Genomic DNA, 27,324 nt, shown 5'->3' on the forward strand with positions numbered 1-27,324 from the left:
CTGCTTTATTTCAAGTGCAGTAATGAATTTTTAAAGAGGTTATGAAAATCTGTGGCTGCTTAAACAAATTTTTTCAATAGCCTGTTGGGTGTGTGGGGTGTGCACATATCAGAAGTCTTTGTTCTCAGTCTACAAAGAAAATTGCCAAATACACTCTGGAGTGCAAGGCTTAAAAAGCTGCTAAAGAGAGCCTGCCCGATTACCTGAATTCCAATTTGACTCACAATGAAAGGTAGAAAAATTACCTAGGTGCCTTTCAGTATTGCTGTTGCAATAGACCTTATCTAACAGTTTATTACACTCAGAAAACAAAGCATATTCTAGAGAAAAAATTCACAGCACCCGTCTCTGACAGAACAGTCCCTTTGAATTCTTTTGTCGATTTCATAGATTTCTAACAACCAGAGGATTGTTTCTTTAAATCTGATTTTTATGCCAGCTGCACAATTTTGTCCTCTGTAAGTGGGACAGATTCATTCCACAAGCAACAATGGATGCTTCCCTGCTTAACTCGAGCATGACAGATTAAGCTTCAAGCTGACCACTAAATGCCACCTCCCCCTTACAAAGACTGTTCCAAAGCAGGGATTGGGGGCTGCCTCGACTGTATTTGTTCCTTGAACTGCCAGCTGATGAGCTGCTGCTGTCCAAAGCAGTGGCTCAGCCCTGCTGGAGTGAGCTGCGTGAAGGCTCCACAGAGGACTGGCAAGACGGAGGTGACATGCCTCATTGCAGGCGCTTCCAGGCAAATTTCCTCACCTCCAAATTGCACCTGCCTCAGGAAAGATGCCTTGTACAATGCCTGGTATGAAAGCAGGCACTTTGTACATGTTTGCTGATTATAAGAGAGAAACTTAGGAGAGAAAAATGTAAGTTTAAAGAAAATGCACAGAGGCCTTGCACATACAGGCTTTCAGATCTTGCCAGATGTGAAATAAATGCTGTTATTTCTGGCCAAGCAGTGAGGTGACACTGACTTGAAGAATAGCTACGTTAAAAAACAAACAAAAAAAAAAGTGAAAAAAATCTGGTGTAGGAAAAAACTAATAAAACACAAGGATATAAATAAACAGTATAAATCTACTCATACTATTTGAACAATTATATGAGAAAATGTTTTTATAGGAAAAATGGCACTTGCAATATGATGCTTCTGAAAGGACATTGCAGCTTCTTAGAAACCAGTGCATTTCATAAAGAAAAGTATACCTGCATCCAGAATTGTAATATAAGGGCACCTTAAAACGCTATTCAATTTGCTCATTAGGTATTACGTATAAAATTATAAAAGCAAAGCAGTACTGGTTTTTTTTGCACAAAAATAGACTAAAAACCTGCCTGTTGATGTTAGAAACAGACTGAATCAAAGTATACAAAGGCATGAATGTGCTGTTCACACATTTATGTAATCGGTAGCTATTTTGCTTGTTGAAATCTTGAAACTTTCACAACCACATACATATGTTTGTCATTTATCCCCTTTTTTCAGGTGCAAAGAAGGCTACCAAGGAGTCCGTTGTGATCAATTTCTGCCCAAAACTGATTCCATCTTATCGGATCCAAGTAGGTCAAGCATTTTTCTTTAACAGTACATAGAGCAACTGCTGCTAATTCAGCTGAAGGCTGTATTGCATTTGCATGTCTCTGAAAGTTGCCAAAGGTGGGAGCGGTGACAGAAGTTTAAGTTCAAAGCTTGTTTAGAAAAAACTCAGTCCAGGTCCAGGTCTTCTCCAGCAATGGGGCCTGGTCTTTAGATTTAGCTCCACTGCTAACTAATCTCTGCTGGGAACTTCAGCAAAACCTACTCCCTTAGCTTTCAGGATCCCCCCCACCCCCTTCCCACCCCACCCCATTAGGAAACAGGGTATAGAAAGCAAGGGTGTAGAAAAATAAAAGGGCTTATTATTTATCCAAAAGAATTTATGGAAACTACAGAAACTAAAGTATCAACCTCTGATTGGTAATTTGTGATAATATTAAACCTCTTAACCTTTTTACCTTACTTGCTGAAGTAAGGAAACATGCATATAAAGCTATATAAGAAGTTTTGAAATAAACCATGAAAAACTCCATTTTCAGCGACACTGTTTCCATGTCAGTGGCATTTTTCCCCATTCATGAAAGAAGACAATTTTTCACTAAGAAATATTGCTAGTCATTGCTTTCTTTTTCTATATGGAGTAAAAAGTATGTTCTATATCAATATGTCCGATTCTGGTCAAATGTAAAATTTGTACTTTATCTGGAAATAATCCTCTCCATTGCCAAATCGTAAAGGCAAGGTTGTGGTTTGCTGAATACCAAACTTGGGGAAAATAGTGTATATTGAGGACAGAGGTTGCCCTGTCTGTGAGTGCGTACGTCGCTGTATAATGAACATGTTTAGCTGTCTTTCCACATCTTCTCAGAGTGAACATTTTCATTTCCCCTCCTGAATTTCTAGCTCCGTTTTTTCAGGTAAGTGTAAAATTTTTTTTAAAGGGGAAATGCTTTGTTTAATTTGATTGTGTTTCATCTTGGCAAGGCAAGTTACTATACAGTATTCACTACTCTTTTCTTTGCAAATTTAGGTCTCTTTGAGAAAAGTAAAGGTTGCCTAAAAGCTAGCCACCAAGTTAGTCTGGCGTTCTCTGAAATGTGAGGCACTGGTCTCTGGGAATTATCCAGATGGGGGCAGTTACTGGAGTGTGTTGTATCTTTTCTGTCTTATGATTTAGCCAGATGTTAAGCTGATGTCTGAACGGTATGGGTGTGGCAGGAGACATTTATTTGGATATTAGAAAGTTACATAGAAGAATGGGCTTGCTGATTTCTTCTTCTTCCTTCCTTCCTTCCTTCCTTCCTTCCTTCCTTCCTTCCTTCCTTCCTTCCTTCCTTCCTTCCTTTCTTTCTTTCTTTTGTCCAATGTACTTAGTTTCCTTTGTTTTTTTCCTTTCCTTTTTTCTTTCTCTTCCCTTCACTTTCCGTCCCTTCCATTTCCGCTTTACTTCCTTCTCTTTTCTCATTTTCTTTCCTTCCTTTACCTTCCCTCCCTCTTTACTTCTATACCTCTCTCCCGCCCTCCCTCCCTTCCTCCTTTCCTTTTTCTTTGCATATATAGGTATGGAATATCTACTGTGTACTAGGACAGGGCTTGCGTATGGTACAGAATGGGTAAAATAATCCCTCTTTAAACAATAATCAGACCCTTTTCGCGCAAATAGATACATAGTCCATCACGACAACAGCTGAGGATGAGGCCCAGCATAAGGACGGTGTGCTTCTCAAAGAAAAATGACCCCGTGATCAGTCACTAACCACGAAAACCTAGGTCTTACATACATAAAAATCTTTAGTGCAATGATATTCATCATGGTGAAAAATTGGACACATTCCCAAAACTAACAGGTTTACGCTTAAGTAAAACATCATATGGCTCATCTATCACGTTTTATTAAATTACCATTCAAAGAATAGGTGTATGAAATATTTCTATTAAGTGAATCAGCAAATAGAAAATTATTTTCATGTAAGATTGCAGTAAGAAAATCCTTTGGTGCAACGGTGGAAAAAAATATACACTAAAATGCTAAAAGAGGACTTTAAGTATTTGGGTTATGGAAGTAGGTGGAGTTTTTTTTCTTTTTTATTTTGTTTTCTCTAAAATGGCATAGCTTTATATGAATCAAAAATGCCAGAATGCCTTGAAACAAAACAAAAGATAAACAAACAAATGAACAAACATTGAAAACCTGTGGATGAGTCCCTGAGACACAGTTTAAATAGGAAAAACCTATCTCCCAGTGTGGGGACAGAGCCCCAGAGAGCAGTTTCCAGGCTCTCGGCCTCATGTGGAAAGGTGCTGGCTCAGGTAGTAGATGGCCATCAGCTGTGGCTGGTTGGCCGTCAGCTGTAACCATTGAGCCATTGGCCACTGATATAACTGCCACGGCTACGGAGGGAAGTCGAGGAGAGAGGAGGAGAGAGGAGGAGACTGAAAAAGAGTGGAGGAGAGTGGAGGAGAGTGGAGGAGAGTCGGTCGGTTGGCAGCAAAGCGGACAGCAGGTCGCACGTCGTGTAAACCCAGCGAGACCATAGTGGTATGACTCCCCTACCTATGGCTCCGTGGATGTTCCTTTTTGGCCTCACCATATCCTGCGTTCTTGTGTGGGGAGTGGGACCAGAGACCCTGCCGGACACCCCGCACGACACCCATCCATCCATACATGTCTGTATGCATGCATCCATTTATTGAAGCAATCATTACTTCATTTCATAAATGTTTTCTGAGCACACACCAAGGGCCATCTAATCAGTCATATTCTGTTAGTACAAAAGTATACCAACAGGATTCAGCCTCTGAGGCCCCCACAGGCTAGTGAGGGAGAAAAACGTGTAGATACATAAGCCTGTGCATGGTTCTAGTGGAAACACTCCTATGTGACATCGGCAGATTTATTTGGCCCCCAAGCCTCAGGCTTTTCATCTCAATAACAGCGGTAATAATATCTATAGGTTCCTATCACTGAGACTGACAAGAAATCAGTGCCATATAAATATTAGCCTACTTCCTGTATCATAATAATTCTAATATGTGTTTAAAATTTACATGTGCCAGTCACTGTGCTGAAGGGCTTTACCTGGAATATCTCTTTAAACCCTCACAATAATAGTCTAGCAGAGAGTTACTGGACATTGCTCACATTTTATAAATGAGAATATTGGGCCTCCGAGATGTTAAATAAGCTTGCTTCAGGTCACACAGCTAGTTAATACTGGGGTCTACCTTCCAATCCAATAACTAGGGCCTGAGCTCCCCGCTACAGGGCCTTTCCTTTCTTCTCTAGACCCCTCCTTCCTCCAGTTATTTTCAATATGACATTTATCACTCTAAATTTCATGGACTGAAACTCAATGACCTGCAGCAAACATTATTCTAAGGAACAATATTTGCACAATTTTCATATCTTAATGCAGCAACTAGAGCTTCCATAGAGATTTAAATCTCTAATGAAATTTCCTTGTCAAACTTCTTGCTGAAGGATCGTTTAATTTGCTGCTCATGATATCTTTGGAATGACTCTGTGCTCTGGAAATAAGCTTCCCTCCAACACCCTCCCTCTGACTCCCTTTCCTTCTCTCTCTCCCTTCTTCGTCTCTCCTTCTCTCCACATTTGCTGAATGCATGCTGTATTTAGTGAAATCCCAATTAACAGAGGATTGGAAGCTTCTGTGTTTTATTCTCCCCCAGGCAATGCAGAATTGATCTGAAATGTGTGCCTTTGCCAATTAATTAAAAAATAATAATAAAACTTCAAATTACATGCGTTTGGGGAAATGAAGCCAGGATGTTACTTTGAGAGGCGCAGGCTGAGTCTTTAGACCTCCTCTTTCAAAAAGTCATTTTTTATCCACACAAAGAACTTCACTCAGGAAAGCATATACACACAAGAATCAAACTTATAAAGTGCCTTGATGCCAGTTTTTGGAAAAATATCTAATGCATGTAACTGTCCAGTTAATCACACCCTCATATGCATTCAATGTTCAGAGGCACATTCCCATTTCAAGGATGAATAGTGAACAGGGCTACAGAAGGAAGGTGGTGAGAGGAGCAGACTTTGGGCAGGATCTAGAGCACGTGACCTTCTGTGGAGGAGCCAGCCTCTGTTAATACAGCATTGCTGAAGGGCATATAGGATCTGCACGCTGCCTCATGCTGCTGCCAGCCCTGCCAGCAGTCAACTGCCAGGAAGCCCCATATTCGTCTTGACTGTTTCTAATATAATCATTTCAGAACCAGTCTCTTTTCTCCACAAACACAGGGTCAACCTGTAGACCCCTGTCCTGTGTATTTCTCCCTTACCACCCCTACCCATCCAAGTCAGATACTCCCTCTAGCTTTAAAACACAGCCAGGTAGAACTGAAGAACTGTGAGTTGGCCAAGGATTCAGGCAGGTACTTTCTGAGTATTCCCTCTTAAGAGCACATGTCAGCATGAGTTACCATCAGGATCCTGATCTCATCACTGGCCAAGGTGAGAGCAGCTCCAGAGAATGGATTCAGAGCAGAATCAAAGAACGGTGTAGGGTCTAGAAGACGGCCAGGTGCAGTGAGGGTTCTCCTCCTCAAATAGCCAGTGGCAGCCCCTTCCAGACCTCACGGTGCCTTCCTCTCCACTCAGTGTCCAACACCCAGTACCCCCAGGGCTGGCAGCAGGTGACGAGCCTGTAGGCCCAAGTTTTGGCATGGGGTTGTACATCTTAAACTGAGTCATCTAGACTTCACCACTGGAAGATGGAGGATAACGCCTCAGTCTAGTCTATATAAACTGTTAAAAGAAAAATTTCCACAATTTACTGACCCAGTAGACTTTTACTCAGCAATTCATGAGTCAGACAGGATCCAATCTAGCAGATATCTGAAGAGCTGTACAAGGTGAGAGATTATAGACCAAAGTGAGCAGGAACAAGGAAGTTATACTGGGCATCTGTTGATTAGTTCAAGCAGGGTTCCTTTCCTTCTAAGGAGCAAAGGGAATTGTTGGAGCCAGGTCAGGTAACTTCCGCTGAGCTGACTCATGCTGATTGGTTGATCTAGGCCTTCCTTTTTCTGGGAGAACTGGACATAGAAACTTACTTACATTTCGGTTTGCTGATGTGGAGCTTAAAAGGAGCGACTCTCGTTACTTGAACAGCACTGTCCTATATTCACATTTTGGTTTCTTTGGATCTTAGAAACCAGGCTGTCTTCTACCAGTGCCCTGTAAGGTACAAGGAGCCCGGTCTGGACGTGGATTCAGAGGAAGGCAGGAAAAAGACGATATGGGTTTAGATTTCCAATCACTCCAAACTGGGCTTGTGTGCCCCAGCCTCCCAGGAATGATCACTTTGAGAATCCAAACATTCAATTTGCCAGGGCATGTGGTTGTAGCCTCAGAGGGCAAGCCAAGCAGTGAATAAGTCAGCACAGCCCGCTTCTGATTGGTTTGTAGGGACAATTAGCTCATCAGGTCTGGGCGCTGTTGGTCTCCTTCCCTGTGTACCAGGAAGCCCATTGGGCACAAAGCATAAACTAATCCCCACTTGCTCTTGGTCCATTAATCTAAACTGATGAGAGGAGGCGTATTCCAGACTGTAATCTTCTCAGAATATTAAAGTCTCTTACATTGTTACTCTGCCTTGCAATAGCCATTAAAGCATTGTTAGCAGAATGCAGAATGGATTAACATGTAAACTCTATAACTCTTACTACCATTTTTCTGGCCTTGAAAGAGGAGTAACAGACATCAGATTTTGACTATGAATCTCATAAGGTTTATCAATTCTATCAGGTTTATGGCATTTTCACATATTTCATATTTCATATATCTTCAAGTGTACCTTTTTAAGTTGTGCAAAGTACCTAACTTTTACCAATAAAACTTGCAAATACACATCATTTCTAGAACACTAGGGAGATAATATATTTACAAAACATTTCCCACGATCACACCAGAAGGAGATAACCACAAATAATCATTTTAGTGCATAACATTCCAATTGTTTGATGCTTGTCATGTGGAATATATATGTAGTCAACATTAACCACTACATTGAAAGCAGGGTTCATGGGGCCAGAGGGAAGCCCAGCTGTCTTTGCGTCCCACAGCTCCTCTGCTCTGTCCCCGCAGCTTGCTAACTGATGCTTCCCCTAACGTAGCCCTGGCTAGCTAGCTAGGGATCCACTCCACCTGTGGAAGATGATGGGTTGTCCAGCTACCTGTTCAGGGACTTTGGGACTGGTCCTAAGACAGCTGCTAGCCAGCTGTCTCTCTCATGTGTGTGGCCCTCAGCGAGCCCACTGGAGCTGCTACACATTTGGTGTTCCAACATTCTCTCGAGAGCAGGCCATTCAGATGTTTCTGTTACCGGACTCCCAGGACCAAGATGGCTTTCTCTCCCATGTCTCTTTCATCCCTTTTATATTTTCAAAGTCAGTGAGGGAGATCAAGTGTTATGGAATGATTCCAGATTATTTGAGTATTTCCTTTATAAATTCTGCATATGGTGATTTGTGTCACACTTCATTCTCTACTATTCATTATATTGACACCTTAATCAAGTCTGAGGTAAGGAGAATTAAATGCTAACATCTTATTACATTACATTTTCCTTACAAAGTTGAGATCACTGTATACATATTTTATAATCTGGTTTTTCTCTCTATATACTAGCGTGTGTGACCCTCTCCCTACAGCACTATGTAATCCTATATTCTGCTAAACTATTACTTCAAAGAGTGTAACATTATAAGCATGCAATATAAATTATTTTACCAAACATTTATGCTGGATTATTTAGTATGTTTCCACTTTTTCATGATTACAGTGTTGACAAGCATTATGCATAAGTATTTACCTTAAAATGCGGATAATTTCTTAAGGATCAGTTTCTAGACTTTCGATACATTTTAATAACCTTTCCTCAAGAAACTTTACGTCAATTAACATTTTCGTGAGCACAGTATGAAAAAGTTGATTTCACATTTGCCTTCACCAGAACGGAACAGTATTTTTTAGTTGCTACTTTTATTTTATTTCTAGTTTCGTGAATTTTTTAAATTATTTTTTTATGCTCAAATCTAGTGATTTTTTTGGTCTCCTTTAAAAGAGTTTGTTATTTTGAGGATAATAAACTGTGCACTATCAGATATGTTGTGATTTTTCCAGCTCGCTCTTTATTTTTTATGGTGTTTTTTGAAACATACAGAAGTTTTGCCTTTTATGTAATCAATCTATCAGTTATTTTAAAAATATAGTTCATATGTGTTAATACTAGGACTTTCTTCACCATAAAATGAAATAAATATCCTAGTAATTTGGCTCTTACATTTTTATTATGTATATAATTTATTATTATTTATCATATATGTATGTATTCCCTTTTGTCTCTATTTCTATAATTCTCTCAACAGAATTTATTGAATAATCTGAAGTGTCCTTGTTGATTAAAAAAGAGATCTTAATCAAATACTCCATAATTATACATATTTAGTGCTATTTGTGGACTTTCCGTTCTATAGATTGGGATAACACCGTAAGAAACTTATACTGTATTTTACAGTTGATAATGCTATTTTCATATATTTTTCATGTTTTAAAAAACAAGGGTTTGATTGATTAATTATAGTTCAATCATGTACTTTATAGAAGTTGTTTTAGAACATTTAATGTTTTGAAAAAAGCCCTTGTATATTTAATAAAATGTAGGATTCAAAACAGTCTATATGGTATAAACAGAGTGACCGTGTAACTTATCCAACCTAGGACAGAGAGTAGAAGACAGAGCTATGAATAATTACAATAACAAAAAAGAGTGAAGCAGGACTATATGCTCACCCAAATTTGTAAAATATGTCTGTTTACACTTAATAGGTATGTTTTTTAAAAATGACTTGAAGGCAATGAGTTGCAAACTCTGGTAGGATTATACATAATTTTTCTTATCAATATTTTTCTATATTTTTCTAATTTTCTACAATTATATATTAATTAATTTAATAATTATTTAAAAAATGACAATAACAGGGTTTTGGTGCTCATTGTGTGTCAGTCACTGTTCTCAGCATTTTACAGATAATCCTCATGAGGCCCTGTGAAGTAAATACAATTTTAATGGTGAAGAAATTGAAACAAACATAAATACAATTATTTGCTAAAGGATTTGCACTTAGTAAGTGATAGGGCTGGAATCTGGACTCTAGAGGTTGTGTAGTCTAAAAACGAAAAAAGAAGAGAGCTTCGAACCTTGACAGAAGACAGAGTTTCGAACTCTTTCCCATAGAGTTACAATTATTACGATTCCTCACATTGGTCTCCTTCCTCTGAGCATCATTATTTCTCTGTGTGACTTTCCAGACTTTCTGTTTTGGAAATTGAGGTGCATTTTCAAAGACTGTCTATGGGTTCCTGTACAAAACTGTGGGCCCAGATGAAGGAGGGAGGACACCGAATGGTTTTCTCCATTTTCATCTTTCTAATTGTCATCTCAGTCTCTGGCAGAATAAGGCAGGTTCAAAGCCAGGAGGGTGAGGGAGACCCACCATGGTGTTAAGTGATCACGTCCGGCAGTGGTGTTCTGTGCTTATTCTGGTAAATAACAGTTTGCTGCCGTGATGCTTCCACTCTGCCCAGACCATGACTCCCGAAAGAGGAAATCTTAGCGGTGCATTTGCTGTCTGGCTACATGGTGCCTACACCTGTAGTTGGTGTAAGCTAGGAGTTGAGTAGCCTAGGAGCTACCTGCTCATGGAGGCTTCCAGCTCAGAATGTGTGCTCAGCTTCCCTGCTCCCCATTACCCATCACCCCTATCTTCTCCAATTTGAGGAATCTTAATAGGGTTCTTACTACTCAAATAAGCTGTTTGAAGCCTGAGTTGGTTCAGGCTTCTATACAGCTTAATTTTATATAGAGAATATTGTGTAGTTTATTTCTACATTCATCATTATGCATGAGTATGGCACACCCCCTCTCCTGATTTATACATTGATGTCCCATTCTTAGCTTTTTGTTCTTCTTTCTCATACTCCATTTTGGATAAACTTCAATCATACCTAATAACATTACATGTATCACTAGATAGTTATCACCACTTTCTACAAAATACAGAAAAAAAAAACAAAACGATTTTCACCTATGTTAAGAAGACTTTCCTAAATCCATCTATTTATTTAGATTTTATGCTCAGGAGCTATTATGGTTTGGAGCTAAGTAGCAGAACACTGCTTTGTTTTGGGTTTTTTTTTTTAATGGTGTTTTACTTGTATATCATACCGATAGTAGAAGACAACCAACACATTGCTATATCAAGCCACATACCCACCATCCTCCACTCCTTGAGGGATTTACTTTAAGAGAGTTTGATAGAGTAATTTCACTCCTGTGTAACTGACATGAAACAGAATGATTTGCGCTATTACTGTCTTGATTTCTAATTTGATACTACCATCACTCTTTCAGTATTTGCATATTTTTTTAAAAAATTAAACACAAAAATTATAAATAGCCTTTCCTTATGTGGATTATAAATGTGAACCCAGAGAAATATACAAATCAACCACATCATTGGTAGTAATCAGAGATCCAGGATTATGGGTATTCTCCATATACTAGGGTTATGTTTAGAATTCCAACAGAGACATTTTCATGAAATGAGGACTTACTATGTGCCATACATTGTGCTGGGCCTCTGTCCACATTTCCTTATTTATTACCTTTGCCCTTAATCATTTTCATTCTTAGTTGAGGAAACTGAGATTCAGAAAATTTAAGTAACCCACCAAAATTACTCTGTTTCCAGGAATTTAAATTCAAATCTGATGATTCTAACACTTTAGCTTTCTATACTTTCTGCTAGGGGCTAATAAAATGTTTGTGTTCCTATTTTTAAGCCAAGGAACTGATATTTCAAGGGCAAAGCTACATAGAGAATATTGTTTTGTAACAGTTTTTGCAAGAAAAGTCTATCTGTCATCTATCTATCTATCTATCTATCTATCTATCTATCTATCTATCTATCTATCAATTGATCTGTTTGTTTAATTTTCATGAGGAGTTCAGAGCAGTAATTCTCCATTATTTCTTGACATGAGTATCTTAAGTAACATGGCTACTGGTTAAAAATTCAACTTAAAATAGGTGAAAAGATGGATGCATAATTGGTACAGTTTGGGACAGAATGATTGTATTAAGCCATACAGTGCAAGGTACATAATTTAGTTCCTGACACACATAGGCACTTGATAAAATTGTGGGCAGTTAAAATGAATTTTTGGTTATTCGTTTTATATGAGAATAAACTTTTGAGAACAAGCACTGTAACTTCTAAATTTCTGGCTCCCTTAAATTTTCAGTCTCTCCCCATGAGTAGGTTGTAAATGTTCAATTATATCCATTGGTATCTCCACTGTCTCCATTTTCTTTGTAATCTTGAAAATTTTGGTCCCTTTAGGGCAGTCCTAGTGGAGAATTAATGTGGAATTGATTTGGCAGATAAACATTTGATTCCTACTGCCTTTTAAAACATGAGGATATTATCAACTGTAGAGTGTTTCCCGATTTCTTCTCTTTACAGCAACATTCCATGATTATATCTGCAGAAAATTACCAAATACTGGGCATAACCCATTTCAGTGGCAGAGGAACACGTTCCAGACCCAATTAGGGGTGTTTTGTGGGTAATCTGTAACTGCTGTCCCTCAATTAAGAGTGAACAATGAGGAATTTAAAACTCAAACATTTCTATAATGCAAGCCAATTCATATACAAGTGACATTTATTAAGGAACTTTGCCAAGTACATTCACACATGTTGTCTATGTTCTGTCATTTAACTCTAACAAGTACAAAATAAAATAGTTATTACTATCTCCATTTATTTTTGAACAGCACAAATAAGATTTAGAAGTTAAGACCTACATGAAGGAAATTATGGAGACTTATTGAAGAGTAGAAGAAGGAATAAATTGAGAGATATAGTATGATCTAATATAGTTCATATTTTGAAAAATGACATTGTTCCTTGAATATATTACACTATGGTTCCAAATAAAATCCTCACACTATTTCTTAAATATGTCTGTCAGCTTTTCTTTGTGTGTTTTTGTGTTTCATTATGGAATTCAATCAGCAGATTATTGAAAAAGATACAGATTCTACAGGAGAATAGGGATTGTGTTAAGTTTGGTTACTGCTACCATGCTTCCGTCATATCAGACATTCAAGGATATTTTGAGTGAGTGAAATAGAGACTTGTGCAAGGTAACATGTTTTCCTAGTTCTCGTTTTTAAATGTGCATTTAGTCTATTCCCTTCAAAACTCATTTAACAACCAACTAAATGCCTACGACTTTGCTGTGTTATGGATAGTTAACATAGCAATAATATTTTAGTTTAAAATACTATTTTTAGTTTAATTTAATTCTAGGATAGTAATACATCTACATGGTTCAGCACCAAACAGCTATAAAGGGTTTATAATAAATGTCTTTTACCTCTATTCCCCAGTTTACCCATTTCTTCTCTCACAGGCAATCAATGCTATTAGCCTCTTATAAATATTTATAGAGTTATTTTTAACATATTTATAAATAAAGATAAATAACATGTATTATATATGAATATGTAAATAACATATTTATTTTTTAAAAAAGCAAAATTAACCAAAAAAAATCCCTTTTCCTTTTTATATAAGAATAGCTCATAATACACACTGTTCTTCACCTTGCTTTTTTACTTAGCAAATGGATTTTCAAGGTTATTTTATTTCAACATATTTAGAACATTTTTATTCTTTTTACAATTACATAGAATATATCTTTTTATGTTGATTGCATATAACATAATATGACATAATTAACATATCTGTGAATTTTCATTTAGGTTTTTTAGTGTTTATAATATGCTATTTAAAACAGTATGTAAGACAGATTTTTGAAATGGAATATCTAAGTCAAATATATGTACCTTTGTAGCTTTTTGGGTTGTCCTCATTGTCATTCCTGGAGTGGCACGAATTTAAACTCTCAAGCTTTCTCCACTCTGTTTCTTCAAAGTCTCTTCAATATAACACATTATTTTATCAAACTGTTTTATCTTTATTCAAACTTGAAAGTGAATAGCACTATATCCTGTAGTTTTTAATTTAATTTCTTTTATGATGAGTGACATAGAACATCTTTTCATATGTTTAAGAGCTATCATATTTCCTGTGAACTCTCTTGATATTCCTTACTCAGTTTTCTATTCAGTTATTAGATCATTTTCTTAATGATTTATAGGAGCTGTCTATATATAAAGTAATTTAGGCAAATAATTTTGATTGAGATTCAGACAGTTTCTCTTTTTTTTATTTTTTTGTTTTTGTTTCTTAGCTACAGTTGACATACAATATTATTAGTTTCAGGTGTACAACACAGTGATTAGACATTTATGTGCCTCACAAAGTGATCACCCTGATAAATTGAGTGCCCGTCTGATACCATACTACATTACTACAATATTATTGACTATATTCCTTATGCTATATTTTACATTCCCGTGACTATTTTGTAACTACCAATTTGTACTTTTTAATCCCTTCCCCTTTTTTACCCAACGCTCCAACATCCCTCCCAACTGGCAACTATCAAAATGTTCTCTGTATCTATGAGTTTATTTCTGTTTTGTGTGTTTGTTTATTTTGTCCTTTAAATTTCACATATAAGTGAAATCATATGGCATTTGTCTTTCTTTGTCTGACTTACTCCACTCAGCATGATACCCTCTTGGTCCATCCACGTTTTGGAGATGGCAAGATTTCATTCTTTTTTATGGCTGAGTTATAGTGTGTGTGTACACACACATATACACAGCACTCAACACCTCTTCTTAATCCATTGATGGATACTCATGTTACCTCCACATCTCAGCTATTATAAATAATGCTGCAGCAGTGAACATATGGTTGCACATGTCCTTTGAAGTAGCATTTGGGTTTTTTTGGATAAATACCAAGAAGTAGGAATACTGGGTCCTTCATTGTCTCTTGTTGTAGCAGTTGTTTTAAAGTCTGTTTTGTCTTGCTAGCCCAGCTCTTTTTTTTCCCCCAATTCCATGAACTATCTTTCTTTATCCTTTTATTTTCAGTCTCTGTGTCTTTCAATCTGAAGTGAGTCTTTTGTAGGCAGCGTATATATGGGTCTTGTTTTCTATCCATTCAGCCACCCTATCTATTGATTGAAGCATTTAATCCATTTACATTTAAACTAATTTTTGATAGATATATATATAGTTATTGCCATTTTATTATTCATTTTGTTTTATTATTTATTTTTAAGAATTCAAGAGGGAGCAGAGAGAGTTTATTGAAATGAAAGTGCACACCTGAGGGGGAAGTGTGGGCGAATTCATAAATGAGTTCATATTTTTTATCTTTTTTTCTTTCTTCTTCTTAAAGAACCCCTCTGATATCTTCCATATGCTGCTAGAGAAGAACCAAATGATTTCCCAAGTAGGAACTCTGGGCTGCTTAGAAAAGACCTTTACCTGGGATAATGGTCAGGGGCAGAGAGGTATATCTCACAAATACCTCAGGTAATTTGATTCTTCCTATTCCAGTTCTAACAAGCATGATTCAGGACAATCATCAAGGCATTATCAGCCAAGGAAAAATATGAAAACCACTCTCTGTTGCATGTGCCCCAGTTTGTGTGGTCCCAGAAGCAGACCACGTAGCCAGATGTATTCATCCTCTTGTCCTAAACATGAACATTTTATTATACTGCCATTGTAGTCATTACCATCTGGCTTTGATGGAATTATTTGCTCCTTTCAATAATCTAATAGTAGTTTTTATATTCTTCTCAAATAGTCACCCTGGAAAGGTATCTGCCATTTACTGGACACCTAACAGCTCTTATTTTTCATACTTAATTTTATTCCTGTTTTTCTGTCCAAAAAAAGCCTCTAAGATTGATATTATTGCTATCATTTTGCAGGTGAGATGCTGAGTCATAGTTTTAGGCGAGATTTAGGCAATAAGCTTCACTCCTGGCTCAATTAAGGGCAGGGAGAAGAAGAACCTGACATCCTTGGCTTCCACAAAAGTAACATTCCTCAGAGAAGAAAGAGAATTCCATCAACCAAAGGAAATTTCAGAATGATTAGGAAAGAAATGCCTAAGATGAAGAAAACGATTTCCTCCTTAGCTAATTACTTCACATATGAAACAACCCCAGATTGTATTCCAGAGGACAAAATTTGATACCTATTTTATTTTCTTCTTGTCCTGCAGGATCTGATGATGGGTTTAGGTATAACGTTTATTTCACATTTTTCTAATATTTCAGTTTAGTTTTGCAATCAAAGACATTAAGGTGAATTTGACTTTACTTTTTTTCATAAAGCCAGGTTGCCCCTTAGTGATGCCAACATCTTCCACATTTTCATATTGAACAATATTTCAAAAATGTGTTTTTACACTTCGTTGTGTTGAGCACGCGCACTGATTTATAGTGTAAGGACTCACTCTCTACACTTCTCTTCTCTAAAAGTGAAAATGCATTGTTTGTTTTCCATTTTCTAGTGAATCCTCTAAGAAAGCAGATGGTGGATCAGATCTCAGGCTAAATTCTTTCAGGATCTGGGATATAATCCAATCAGCCTGGGTCCCTAGAACTCATCTGTGCTTATACACTCTCTTATCCATCATTCTGTACCTCAGCAGCTGCTCTCTAATGTCTGTTCAGCCTCTCCTACAAAAGTTCCTTCTCCTTGACAGAAAATATGGGTATAATAAGCATCTGATTAATTCTACTTTGTCTTAATTATGAATAACTTCATATCAACATCTTCAAATACCAGGCAAATCCTTTCCTGGTTTTCCATTTGTCCTGGAATACCAAACCCTTCCTCCCACCCCCCCAAGTCAATCCTTCTTGTAGACTTTGTATATTTTCCCTTTGAGATGTAAATTTTCATGTTTCCAAAGCTACATTTACAGGTCTCAGCCAACTGCTTTTATCATTAAAGTAGTATAGTTTTAATAAACGAGGAGGAAAATAGTCAGTTGTCAAATGGCACACTCAGAAGCAAGTTTGATATTGATTTCGTGACACTGAGGCTGAGGCTCTGCCATTTGGAGACGCCATAGATGTCAGGAAGCCATTCTGTGGTGCGTGCTAGTGTGTTAGTGGTTTCCTGGCTAATTCAAAACCGATCTTCCTCTATACTTCTCAAATGATATCAGATAATGGAAAAACTGTTAGATTATACTTGCAAGGGGATTTCAATCTCAGGAACTAAGAAAGCACACATTTTCCATCATTTGTAATTACTGACAAGGCCAACACTTACAATGCTTATAAAATCATTTGAGAAAAGAAAGAAAAGCAGCCACACATATAACTTTAGTTTTCCAAAATAATATCAAATTCTTCTCAAGGATAAATACGTACTCAAGGATAAATATGTATCTCAAGGATAAATATACACTTTTCTTGAAACATCCATATCAAACTTCCCAATCAGATCATTTGTTTTCTCAAGCATGCTTCACGGGTGCTCTATGCACGTATATACTAACTGTGATTCACTAATTTATTTGATTATTCATATAAAATGTATAAGCAGTGCATTTTATAAGGGAGTACAAATCCTCCATTTCAGAATTGAGAAAGATACAGATCCTGTCCTTATAGAACTTACAAGGATAAATAATTACACTAAGTAATTAAATAACATTTGTGAAAAGTGCCATGGAATATTGTTCTGTATGCAATAATGATACAGAACACGGAAATTGAACCTTGTTGTGTGGAGGATTGTCAGGAATATTTTATTTATTTATTTATTTAATTCAGCACTTTCTGTGGACCAAGCACTGTTCTAAGCAGATAGGCAAAGCATCTGTTTTTATCGGTGTTGTTTGGGAGCAAGGTAGATTCAAAATAAATAGAGAGATAAGTAAAAAACAAACTTACCAGACAGTAATTGAGTAGAAGATGATGGAATTGCTATGTTGCTTTGAATTTGACCAGAAAAGAAAATATCATTTAAACTGAGATCTGAATAACGAGAGAGAGAAAGGCCTTTGAGGGAGAGCACGTCCATGAAGAGAAACACCCAAGGCAAAAACACTAAGCCTAGCATAAACCTGATCTGTTCAAAACAAAACAACACAACACACACACATACACACAAAAGGCCAGAATGAATCATGAGCATATTAGATGAAGACTAAAGTGACCATATAATTGTCATCCTCACCAAGACATCTTTGAAAGTGAAAGTGAATGCTATGAGTAATAATAAGTAGGCGACAAGCATCCAGATCTGTCTGGGAAAACTAGACTTACTACCACTTTAGACTAGTGTTGTCAACCAGGAGCAATTTTGCCCCCTAGGGGACGTTTGGTGATGTCTGGACACATTTTTGGTTGTCACTATTTGGGGGGAAGTTGCTCTGTATCTAGTGTCTTGAGTCATCCTACAATGTACAGGACAGCACCCCAAAACAAAGAATGATCTAGCCCAAATTATCAGTTATGCTGCCGTTGAGAACTCCTGTTTTAGAATGAGAAGGAAAGCAATACTCAGTAGGATTATACCAGACAATGAGGGGATTTGTGATCTAGGGTGAGTTATTTATATTTTATTCTAATTATGATGCGAAGCCATTGGAGGTGTTTAATTAAAAAAGTGATGTGTGTCATTTGCAGTTTTAAAAGATCTCTGGCTTCTGTAATGCAGGGGGAAGGGTAAGGACAGAATTGTGGAGATCTATTAGAAGGCAGGGAATTTTGCTGCCTTGAAGTAGGCTGTGATTAATAGATGTAGAGGGAAGTATGTTTTTGGAAATAAAGTCAATAGGTTGTGGAAATGATGTGGGGACCAACAGGAAAACAGAAATAAGAAATAACTTCCAGTTGAGCTTGAACAACTGAATGGATCCTGTGTGAACTGCTGAAGCTATAACAACATGAGCAGGTTTAGGCGGAGGGTGAAGGGAACTGAGTTCTGCTTCAGCACAAAGGTTTGAGATGCCTGTCCATGCAGAGGCTAGAGTTCTGCACAGAGGGCAGGGCTGGGCTTGCAGATTTGTGAATCGTCAGCACATAGTGATTAAAGTCATGGGAAAGGTGTGGTCCGTTAGGAAGAGTCTAAAAGTAAAATAATAATTTTAAAAGTAGGTCCCAAGGTTCCTTGACTTTTTGAAATAGAATAAAGCAGAAAAGTCAAAAGTGTAGACTGATGTGGAACAAGTGGGGCAAGAGGGAATGCAGGACCATCTGAACCCACAGAAGCCCAGAGATAAAGTGATCAACTACCTTCAATGACATGCAAGGATGAAGTAACACCAAGAAAGAGATTTGAAAATTAGAACTGGGAACATGGAGGGCACTTGTGATCTTGAAAGGAATAGGGCCATCTGGTTGATGGGATATGGAGACACAGTTGTAACTGGTTGAACGAAGTGGGAGGTAAGGAAGCAGTCACTACAGAAATTCATTAGAAGGCATTTGGCTTTGAATAAGACCAAGAAATGAAGTGGTAGTTGAAGGAGAATGTAATCATATACATAATTTTAAACAAAATCATGTTATTAGGTTAGAGTAAATGATAAAACAGAGGAGGGAATTAATGATGCAGAGGGAGAGTAAATAATTGTATAAGTGAAGTGCCCGAAAAGGCCAGTGGGAGGGAATGTGGTGGAGAAGTGGGAGTTTGCCCTCCCTTTGATAATCGCAGGAGCACATCATCTAGCAATAGTGTAACAAAGGAGAGCAGAGGTATGTGTGAGGATGTGGTAATCTGGCCTAGGAGGTAAGGCTCCAGCAGAGAGCTACACAGGAGAACCGACTGCATTCATTAGCGAGAGGCAGTGGGGGCTGGGGGGAGGGAAAGGTTTTATGCTTTTGAATAATTGAGAAACAGAAGAAAGAAAGGCTCAGTAAATATTTATTGAACAAAGGACTAATTTTGTCAATTTAATGAAATCCGTATGTTTTATTTCTGAAGTTGCTTTTGATTAAATTTCATTCTTACTGAGTTTGAATTTTAATTTGATTTGGGGGTTTTGGCTTAACTGATGTTAGCCAGTCTCTGTATTTCTAGAGCTGTAAATCTCTCAAAATAATGTGTCCTCAGTCTTTGGATTAACAGTGTCAGGGAAACCAACTTGGACAAAACGTCCCATGTGAATTGAAATGCTTTCACCTCAGATGGTTTGTCATACTCATGTCGAAATGAAGCAGCTTTGATTTACCGTAAAGGTGGAAGGGCGGCTGATGAAGGTTACAAGCCTGATTCTACTTTTATTGTCTCCCCTGACATTGACCTTCATGCCCTTGTCACCTCCCAGAATGTGTGTTTCTTCAAGTGTTTGTAATGCTCAGTATGGGGCATACCCTTGGATGACACTTTCAGATAAGGAAGTTTGTGGAACATCTGGTGTGAAAGTGAGTTTTAAAAATTACAACCCAAAGTCAAACAGTTTTCCAAATTATAAATGACCAGATCAGCATACAGAGAAGTGTTTTTATGAGTCATGAAATACAAGAGGAATGGCATCTAGAAAGAAAAAAGTAGGAAAGAGAACACTAGTGAATACAAATTATCCCTTTTCAATAAAAAAAAGTTAAAAATATGAATAAATGTATGACAACCCACTGCACGGTATAATGAGACTCAACTTCCCTTCTCTATCCTGATTAAAAATCTAGAAAAAAATGCTCAAGATTTCAGGGTTTTAATAGGAGTGAATCCAGCGATTCCTGATTTTCTCCCTTACCTTCTCACTGATGAAGATCCAGGTCAGCACCTGAAGCTATCCATCGGCCTGCTTCCCAGATTCCCCTTGCAGTGGTAAAGAACAGAGAAATGGAGGCACTTCTATCTCATCCTGGAAACTAGTGAGAAGCTGTCTTTCACGTGCTCTGTAGACAGAGAGAAATTTATGTAATAATAAGCAAGTTGGATTGGTTTTGGCAAAGGATGGAACCATTTCATCCAGTAAATGTTAAAAAAAAAAAAAAAGTCCCGATCAGTGGTAAGTGAAAGAGACCACTCCTCACCCCCAGTCAGGCTCCATTTACATCCTTAAGCAACAGCAGGAAGGAATGAAAACAAGAGTATATCATGAGGACTGAGGGGTGTTATGTATTTCCAAAACCTTTAGAAAGTCCATCAAATGCCAGTGCCCTAAGGTCACAGAGATCCTGATCATAGCACTCCTGGTTTGCTCTTGGCACAGGGGGCACACACTCAAATCAGACCCCGATGATGGCCAATGTGATTAGCCAATGTGATTAGAAGCTCTCCATTCCCGCAAAATCTGGGTGACATATTAAGCACACAAGTCCTTGAGAAAAAGGAAACTCCTCACCAGGAGTACCAACTCTAATTGACAAAAATCCTCTCAATACATCCTTATCACTCAAAAATTAAAATCAATAATAATAATATTATTATTAATAATACAGATTTGTTCTGGAAAGAAACCAAGGAAGGAAGAGAGGGAGGGAGGGAGGGAAGAAAGGAAGGCAATGGTATGCACAAAACACACAAAGAAAACTCCAAGTGTCTTGTGTGAATGAGCAGCTGGAAATGAGTTTTGGGGCTAAAGCCAGGAGTCTGGAAGTAATGTGAGATAAAGAGTAGAAAAACCCCATCCAGTATCCTCATCTGTAGCAGGGGAAATTGGGGGAACTCTCCTGGTCTTTGCAAAATAAGAAAGTCAAGCATATAAGCACTTGGCTGTGGTTTGGAGTTTGAATTTACTCTCACCATGTCCTGTGGGACACTTTTGCCTGACCTGATAAAGTAGCACATAAACTCTTCCACAACCGAGGGCCCCAGAAGAGGCAAGTAGGAAAAATTTCCACAGAGATGCCCCCAATGAAGAGCACATCCAGTCCCTAAAGAATAACCCATGATGCTAGTGATCTCATAGGAAAAATTACCACAAAAATAAGAAAAAGCATATTAAGGAAATCTTCCATGAGAGAGTGTTAGCAGATGTATAAACCCACTCAGAATGCATCACAAAGAGATACCATCAGGAACATGTAAGAGAGTTCTAAACAAAAAGGGGGGGGGCATGCAAAATTTGAAGATAAAATATGGTGAAGATTTCAGATTAAAAAACAACCACAACAACAGCTAAATAGCAAACCAAATACCAAGGAAGAGAAAAAAAATCACTCCTGACAATTCATGGTGAAACATAATATAATGATTAAAAAAAAGAAAAAGGCAAAATAACACTATCATTTCTGTCATCCAACTGGATATTAGAGTTTCCAGCAAGCCTAATAATAGGAAAATAAATAAGAGAAACAGATTGTGAAGGATGAAGTAAAATTATATTATTGTGAAATGCAGAGGTTTTGCTTTATCTATTTAGAAAATTCAAGAAAATATGGAGAATATCAAAACAAAAGAGTACTAATAAAACGAGCATGTAAAAGACGAAAACTTATCTATATACCATTATAACCAATCAGAATATATAATTTTACTAAACTTTCCATAAAAAGTATGCATTACATGATTTTTGATTTTTATGATAGCAATTTTTACACAGCAAAGTCATACACATTCAGATGTACATTATAAATGTAAAGTAAGTCCTTATTATAAATTAAACAAAAATATTTATTCCCAACAGTATCAAATGTTATACAGTAGCTTATTAGGAAGAATAGGCACTCTAAGAACTAGAAGAAAAATTTTATAAATGGCACTGGGGAAATTGGGTGCCCATATGAAAAATTATAGACTTATTGCACATCAAAAACAAAAATAAATTTCAAATGCATTGAATAACTAACCTAATGAGCAAAACATTAAAACTTTTAGAAGAAAATATAGAAGATTATTTTATGACCTAAACCTAAAATTATAAAAATTAAAAAGTGTAAGAAAGACAAAGTGAAATTAAGAAAACCTAAGTCACAGCAAAATGCTTCCATTCCTCCTTATCAAACTTTTGTCTTGAAAGAGAAAAGAAATTATTGAGAAATATCTGTGGAACACTTAAAGTAATTATAACCTAATTACAATAAAAGACCAATATTTTCAAGAAAGTGAAATATTTTCAGCTACCATTTATGACTATAGTGAAATAAAACTAGAAGCCAAAAAAAAAAAATTACCCCCCCCAAAAAAAAACCATAACTACTTTCACATTAAAACAAATAAAAATCTTTAAATAACCATGGACTCAAATTGGAAATCAAAGCCACAACTGAAGGCCAGTTAGAAAATAATACCAATTAACAATCATCCTGTAGAAACCCTATTGAAAAAATACTCAGCCTAAAAAAAAATTTTTTTTTTAATTAAAGTTTATTGGGGTGACAACTGTTAGTAAAGTTACATAAGTTTCAGGTGTACAATTCCGTAATACATTATCTATATCTCACATTGTGTGCTCACCACCCAGAGTCAGTTCTCTTTCCATCACCATATATTAGATCCCGTTTACCCTCTTCTAGAGTCCCCCTACCCCCTTACCCTCTGGTAACCCCTAAACTATTGTCTATATCTATGAGTTTTTGTTCCTTCATTTATTTGTCTTGTTCTTTTGTTGTTTTCAGTTTTATATACCACATATCAGTGAAATCATATGGTTCTCTAGTTTTTCTGTCTGACATATTTCACTTAGCATTATAATCTCAAGATCCATCCATGTTGTCGCAAATGGTACTATTTCATCTTTTCTCACTGCCAAATAGTATTCCACTGTGTATATATACCATAACTTCTTTATCCATTCAACTCTCGAAGGGCATTTTGGTTGTTTCCCTGTCTTGGCCACTGTAAATAAAGCTGGAATGAACAATGGAGCACATATGTCTTTATGGATAAATGTTTTCAGATTTTTTTGGGATTGCTGGGTCATATGGTAATTCTATTCTTAATTTTTTGAGGAACCTCCACACTGCCTTCCATAGCATCAGCCTAAAAATTTGAGAAAGAAATGCTATATTTTAAGGTAAAAAAAATTATGAGGAAATACCAAAAAAATTTAAAAAGAAAGTAAAGTGTCAATGAACTTCAATAGATAAAACCAATATAATAGGTAAAATTAAGAAATAAATTAGTTTAGTTCTATGAAAATTCCAATAACAGAATGAAACAATGATTTATAAAACAATAAAGAAAATAAATATAAATGATATTCTTCTAAGTATTTTTAAAGTAAAAATTAAAATTATGAAAATGTATATGTATTAATAAAAATTTTCTAATTCCCATGATGAATGGGAAGAAAGAGAAGTAGAACAAGAGTCATGAAATTAAATTTAAGAATGTGGAATAAAAATCTTTGAAAATTTTATCAGTCCTCAAGTTTTTAATAATTATTCCATGTCATTGTATTCATTTTGAAACATAGGACATAGAATGAAAATTCAATTCATTTTATGAGGTTAACACAAACCTGATATGAAATTTGATGGTGATAGCATTTAATGAAACACAAAAACCAATCTCACTTAAGAAGAATTGATGCAGCCATGTGGAAACCTCCTTCTATATATAGGTGTATTTGTTTCTAAGGAATGAAAATAATAGTTAATAAAATGATGTAACTTTTATTCAGTGGTTCAACTCTTGTCTTCAGTAGGGTTCATTAGGGAGGTTACAGTTTTAACTATTTCCTGTGTCAAATTCTTCCATGTCAATCAAATCTTGTTGATGATCATAAGTGATTTTATCAGCTGATTAGTTTTGTTTTCATCTTTTGATTAGTTTTGATTTCATCTTTCATTACTTTTGATTTTATCAGCTGATTAGTTTTGTGTTCATCAGCTGAACAGTGTTTTGTTTTCTTTTCTAGATGTTATCTTAAAAATTCTTTATTAGTTTCATTTTGTTCATTTTTTCTCTATGTTTCCTTAAGTTACTTCCTAAGTTACTTGTCTTACAGGTCTTATACTTCTAAAATGATTACAGTTTTATTTAACTAACAAAAATACAGCATACTTTTTTCATATAAAATACTTAGAAGCATATAATTGTTAGAAAAATTTCCATGCAAATTTTTAAAAATAAGTGACATGTTAGTAATACTTTGTTTACTTTCATTACACTCATAAATGCATGTGGATATTATAAATTTTTATGCATTACATGAAGTTTTGAATAAGTTACACATTTAATGTTACGGATTATAGAAACTTTAAGGCTTAATCAAGAACAGTTACTACATAAGCACTAAAAGTGCACACAATTCAAATAAACCATTGTGCATTATAGAAAGTCCAAAACATTTGGGATGTATTCAATCTTACAAGTTCCAGAAAGGCCTGTATTTATTTTAAAATGAGTGTCTAAGTTCACTGAAATGTGTTTAGTGCTTGAAATGAGTTATTGCTATCCTGTCCCTTGTCAGTGACAGCATTTATATACTAACAAACATCGTACTAGACTCTTGCCTTTAGGTTTTGGCTGCACTGATCAAAGGAAAACCATACCTAGCTGAAACTGGGAAACACAAATAACTGCTTCATGTAAAGAGAATGAATCTTGGAGAATATTAAAAGATTATTATGCCATGACCACGTGGGACTCGTTCCAAAAATGTAAAGGCCTACCTTGTTTTATTGTGCTTCACTTTATTGTGCTTCATAGATGTGTTTTTTACAAATTGAGGGCAAGGCCCTCCACCAGCAAATAGATTAGGATTCACTCTATTGCTATACTCTCTTTATTGGTATGGTCTGGAATGGAACTCACAATATCTCCCTACTATGCCTACATTGTGATAATTGTGTAGAATTAGGATATCAGTTAATATTAATGAATACATTTAATTACACTGATAGGCTATAGGAAAAAGCCATGTAGTCATCCTGAGATGTAGAAGGTATTAATAAAAGAACTATCTATTTCTCCTTAGAAACTGTGAAACATATTTGAAAAGTAGTTTCCTCAAATAATAAAGAATAATTATCCAAAACAATTTGACAAATATGAAAATAACAATAGAATTTTAGAGGAATTCCTCCTAGATACAAAATAAGACTTAGACTGTTGAAACAAAACAAACAAACACTATTCTGGACAGCTACCCAAAGCAATTAATATAGGAATAGATAAAGAGCATCATCAATATATAAATTTAATTTTTTCTACCTGGAAACCCCAAGATAATTGAGAAATAATTGGATTTACTTTGTATGTTCAAAATGGTGGATGATTTATAAAATCTTCCTCCAAAACCCATCTCATATATCTGAGCTGTCCAATATGGTAGCCACTTCTATATGTGACTATTGGGCATGCAAAATGTAGCTAGTCTAAATTAAGGTGTTCTACTATAAGTATAAAATATATACTGTAATTCAAAGACTTTCAAAGTATGAAAGAAAAATAATGTAAAATCTCACTCTACTTTCTAAATTTTGATTACATTTTAAAATCATAAAAATGTGGATATGTTGAATGAATTATATTAATAATTAATTCGTCAGTTCCTTTTTAATATGGCTACTATGGTAGAAAATGTAAAATTACATAATTGGCTTGAATATGTTACATTATATTTCTAGAAAATATATACAGTAGTCCCCACCTTCTCGGTGGGGGATATGTTCCAAGACCCCCAGTTGATGCCTGAACCTGCGGGTAACACCAAACCCTATATATACTATTTTTTTTTTCGTATACTTACATACTTATGATAAAGACTACAGTTTCTCCTTCACACATTCGAATTTTCAGCATTGCTATTCCTATGCTTTGAGGACATTGTTAAGTAAAATAAAAGTTATTTGAACATAAACACTGTGATACCATGACAATCAATCTGATAACCTACATAGTACTAACAGGTGGGTAGTGTACACAGTGTGGATACTCTAGACAAAGGGAAGTTTCACATCCTGGGCTGGAGAGAGTGGGATGGTGCAAGATTTCATCATGCTACTCAGCCTGGTGCACAATTTAAAATTTATGAATTCTTTATTTCTGGAATTTTCCATTTAATATTTTCAGACCACAGTTGACCAAAGGTCAATGAAACCATGGATAAGGGGGGACTACTGTAATATGATAGGAAAACTGTTTCCTTTTATAAAAGCAATATAAAATCAGCGAAACCTAAGAATACAAGTTATAAGATAGTGTATTAGTCTGTGCAGTCAGCTATAACAAATTATCATAGACTGGGTGTTCTAAATGACAAATATTTTTTCCCCCTGTTCACAGTTCTGGAGGCTGGTAAGTCCAAGATCAAGGTGCTGATAGATTCATTTCTTAGAGAAGGCTCTCTTTCTGGTTTGCTGAAGGCAGCTTTCTCTTTGTATCCTCACACGGACAGAAGCAAGCCGTCTTGTATCTTCTCTTAGGACGCCACGAATGCCCTTATGAGTACCCCACCCTCATCAACTAATTATTCCCAAATCCCCCATCTCCAAATGCCATCACAGTGGGGATTAGGATTTCAAGGTATGAATTTTAGGGGGACACAAACATGAAGTCCATAATAGATATTATAAGATATTTGCAGAAGCTATATGGTTAAAACAAAACAAAAAAACTGTATTGGCTGTGTGTGAGAGAGACAGAGGTGGCGGAGAGAAATGGAGGGGAGAGAGAGAGAGAGAGAGAGAGAGAGAGAAAGAGAGAGAGAGAGAGAGAGAGAGAGAGAGAGAGAGAGAGAGAGAGAGAGAAATTGATTTATAACAAAGAAGAGGCCTACCATGTCCCTGGTTTTGAAAACATTATATATGACTAAGTGTTGCTTAAATGACTCTCCATAGCACTGTGTTCAGTGTGGTAAATTCAATGCAATTTTAACGAACTCATAATTGGGGGA

At 36.3% G+C, this 27,324-nt stretch overlaps 1 protein-coding gene across 10 annotated transcripts in view; it reads left to right on the forward strand.

Moving 5' to 3' along the window:
* NRG3 (neuregulin 3) overlaps positions 1-27,324 on the forward strand; it is a 1,097,333-nt gene that overhangs the window by 844,056 nt on the left and 225,953 nt on the right. For all 10 annotated transcript variants that reach the window (XM_033131417.1, XM_033131422.1, XM_033131418.1 and 7 more), the window contains exon 3: positions 1,490-1,563. In XM_033131417.1, the coding sequence (XP_032987308.1) occupies positions 1,490-1,563 (74 nt within the window). The remainder of the gene's footprint in view (positions 1-1,489; positions 1,564-27,324) is intronic.

This window comes from Rhinolophus ferrumequinum, chromosome 16, assembly GCF_004115265.2.
Source record: "Rhinolophus ferrumequinum isolate MPI-CBG mRhiFer1 chromosome 16, mRhiFer1_v1.p, whole genome shotgun sequence".
NCBI classification, from domain to species: Eukaryota; Metazoa; Chordata; class Mammalia; order Chiroptera; family Rhinolophidae; genus Rhinolophus; species Rhinolophus ferrumequinum.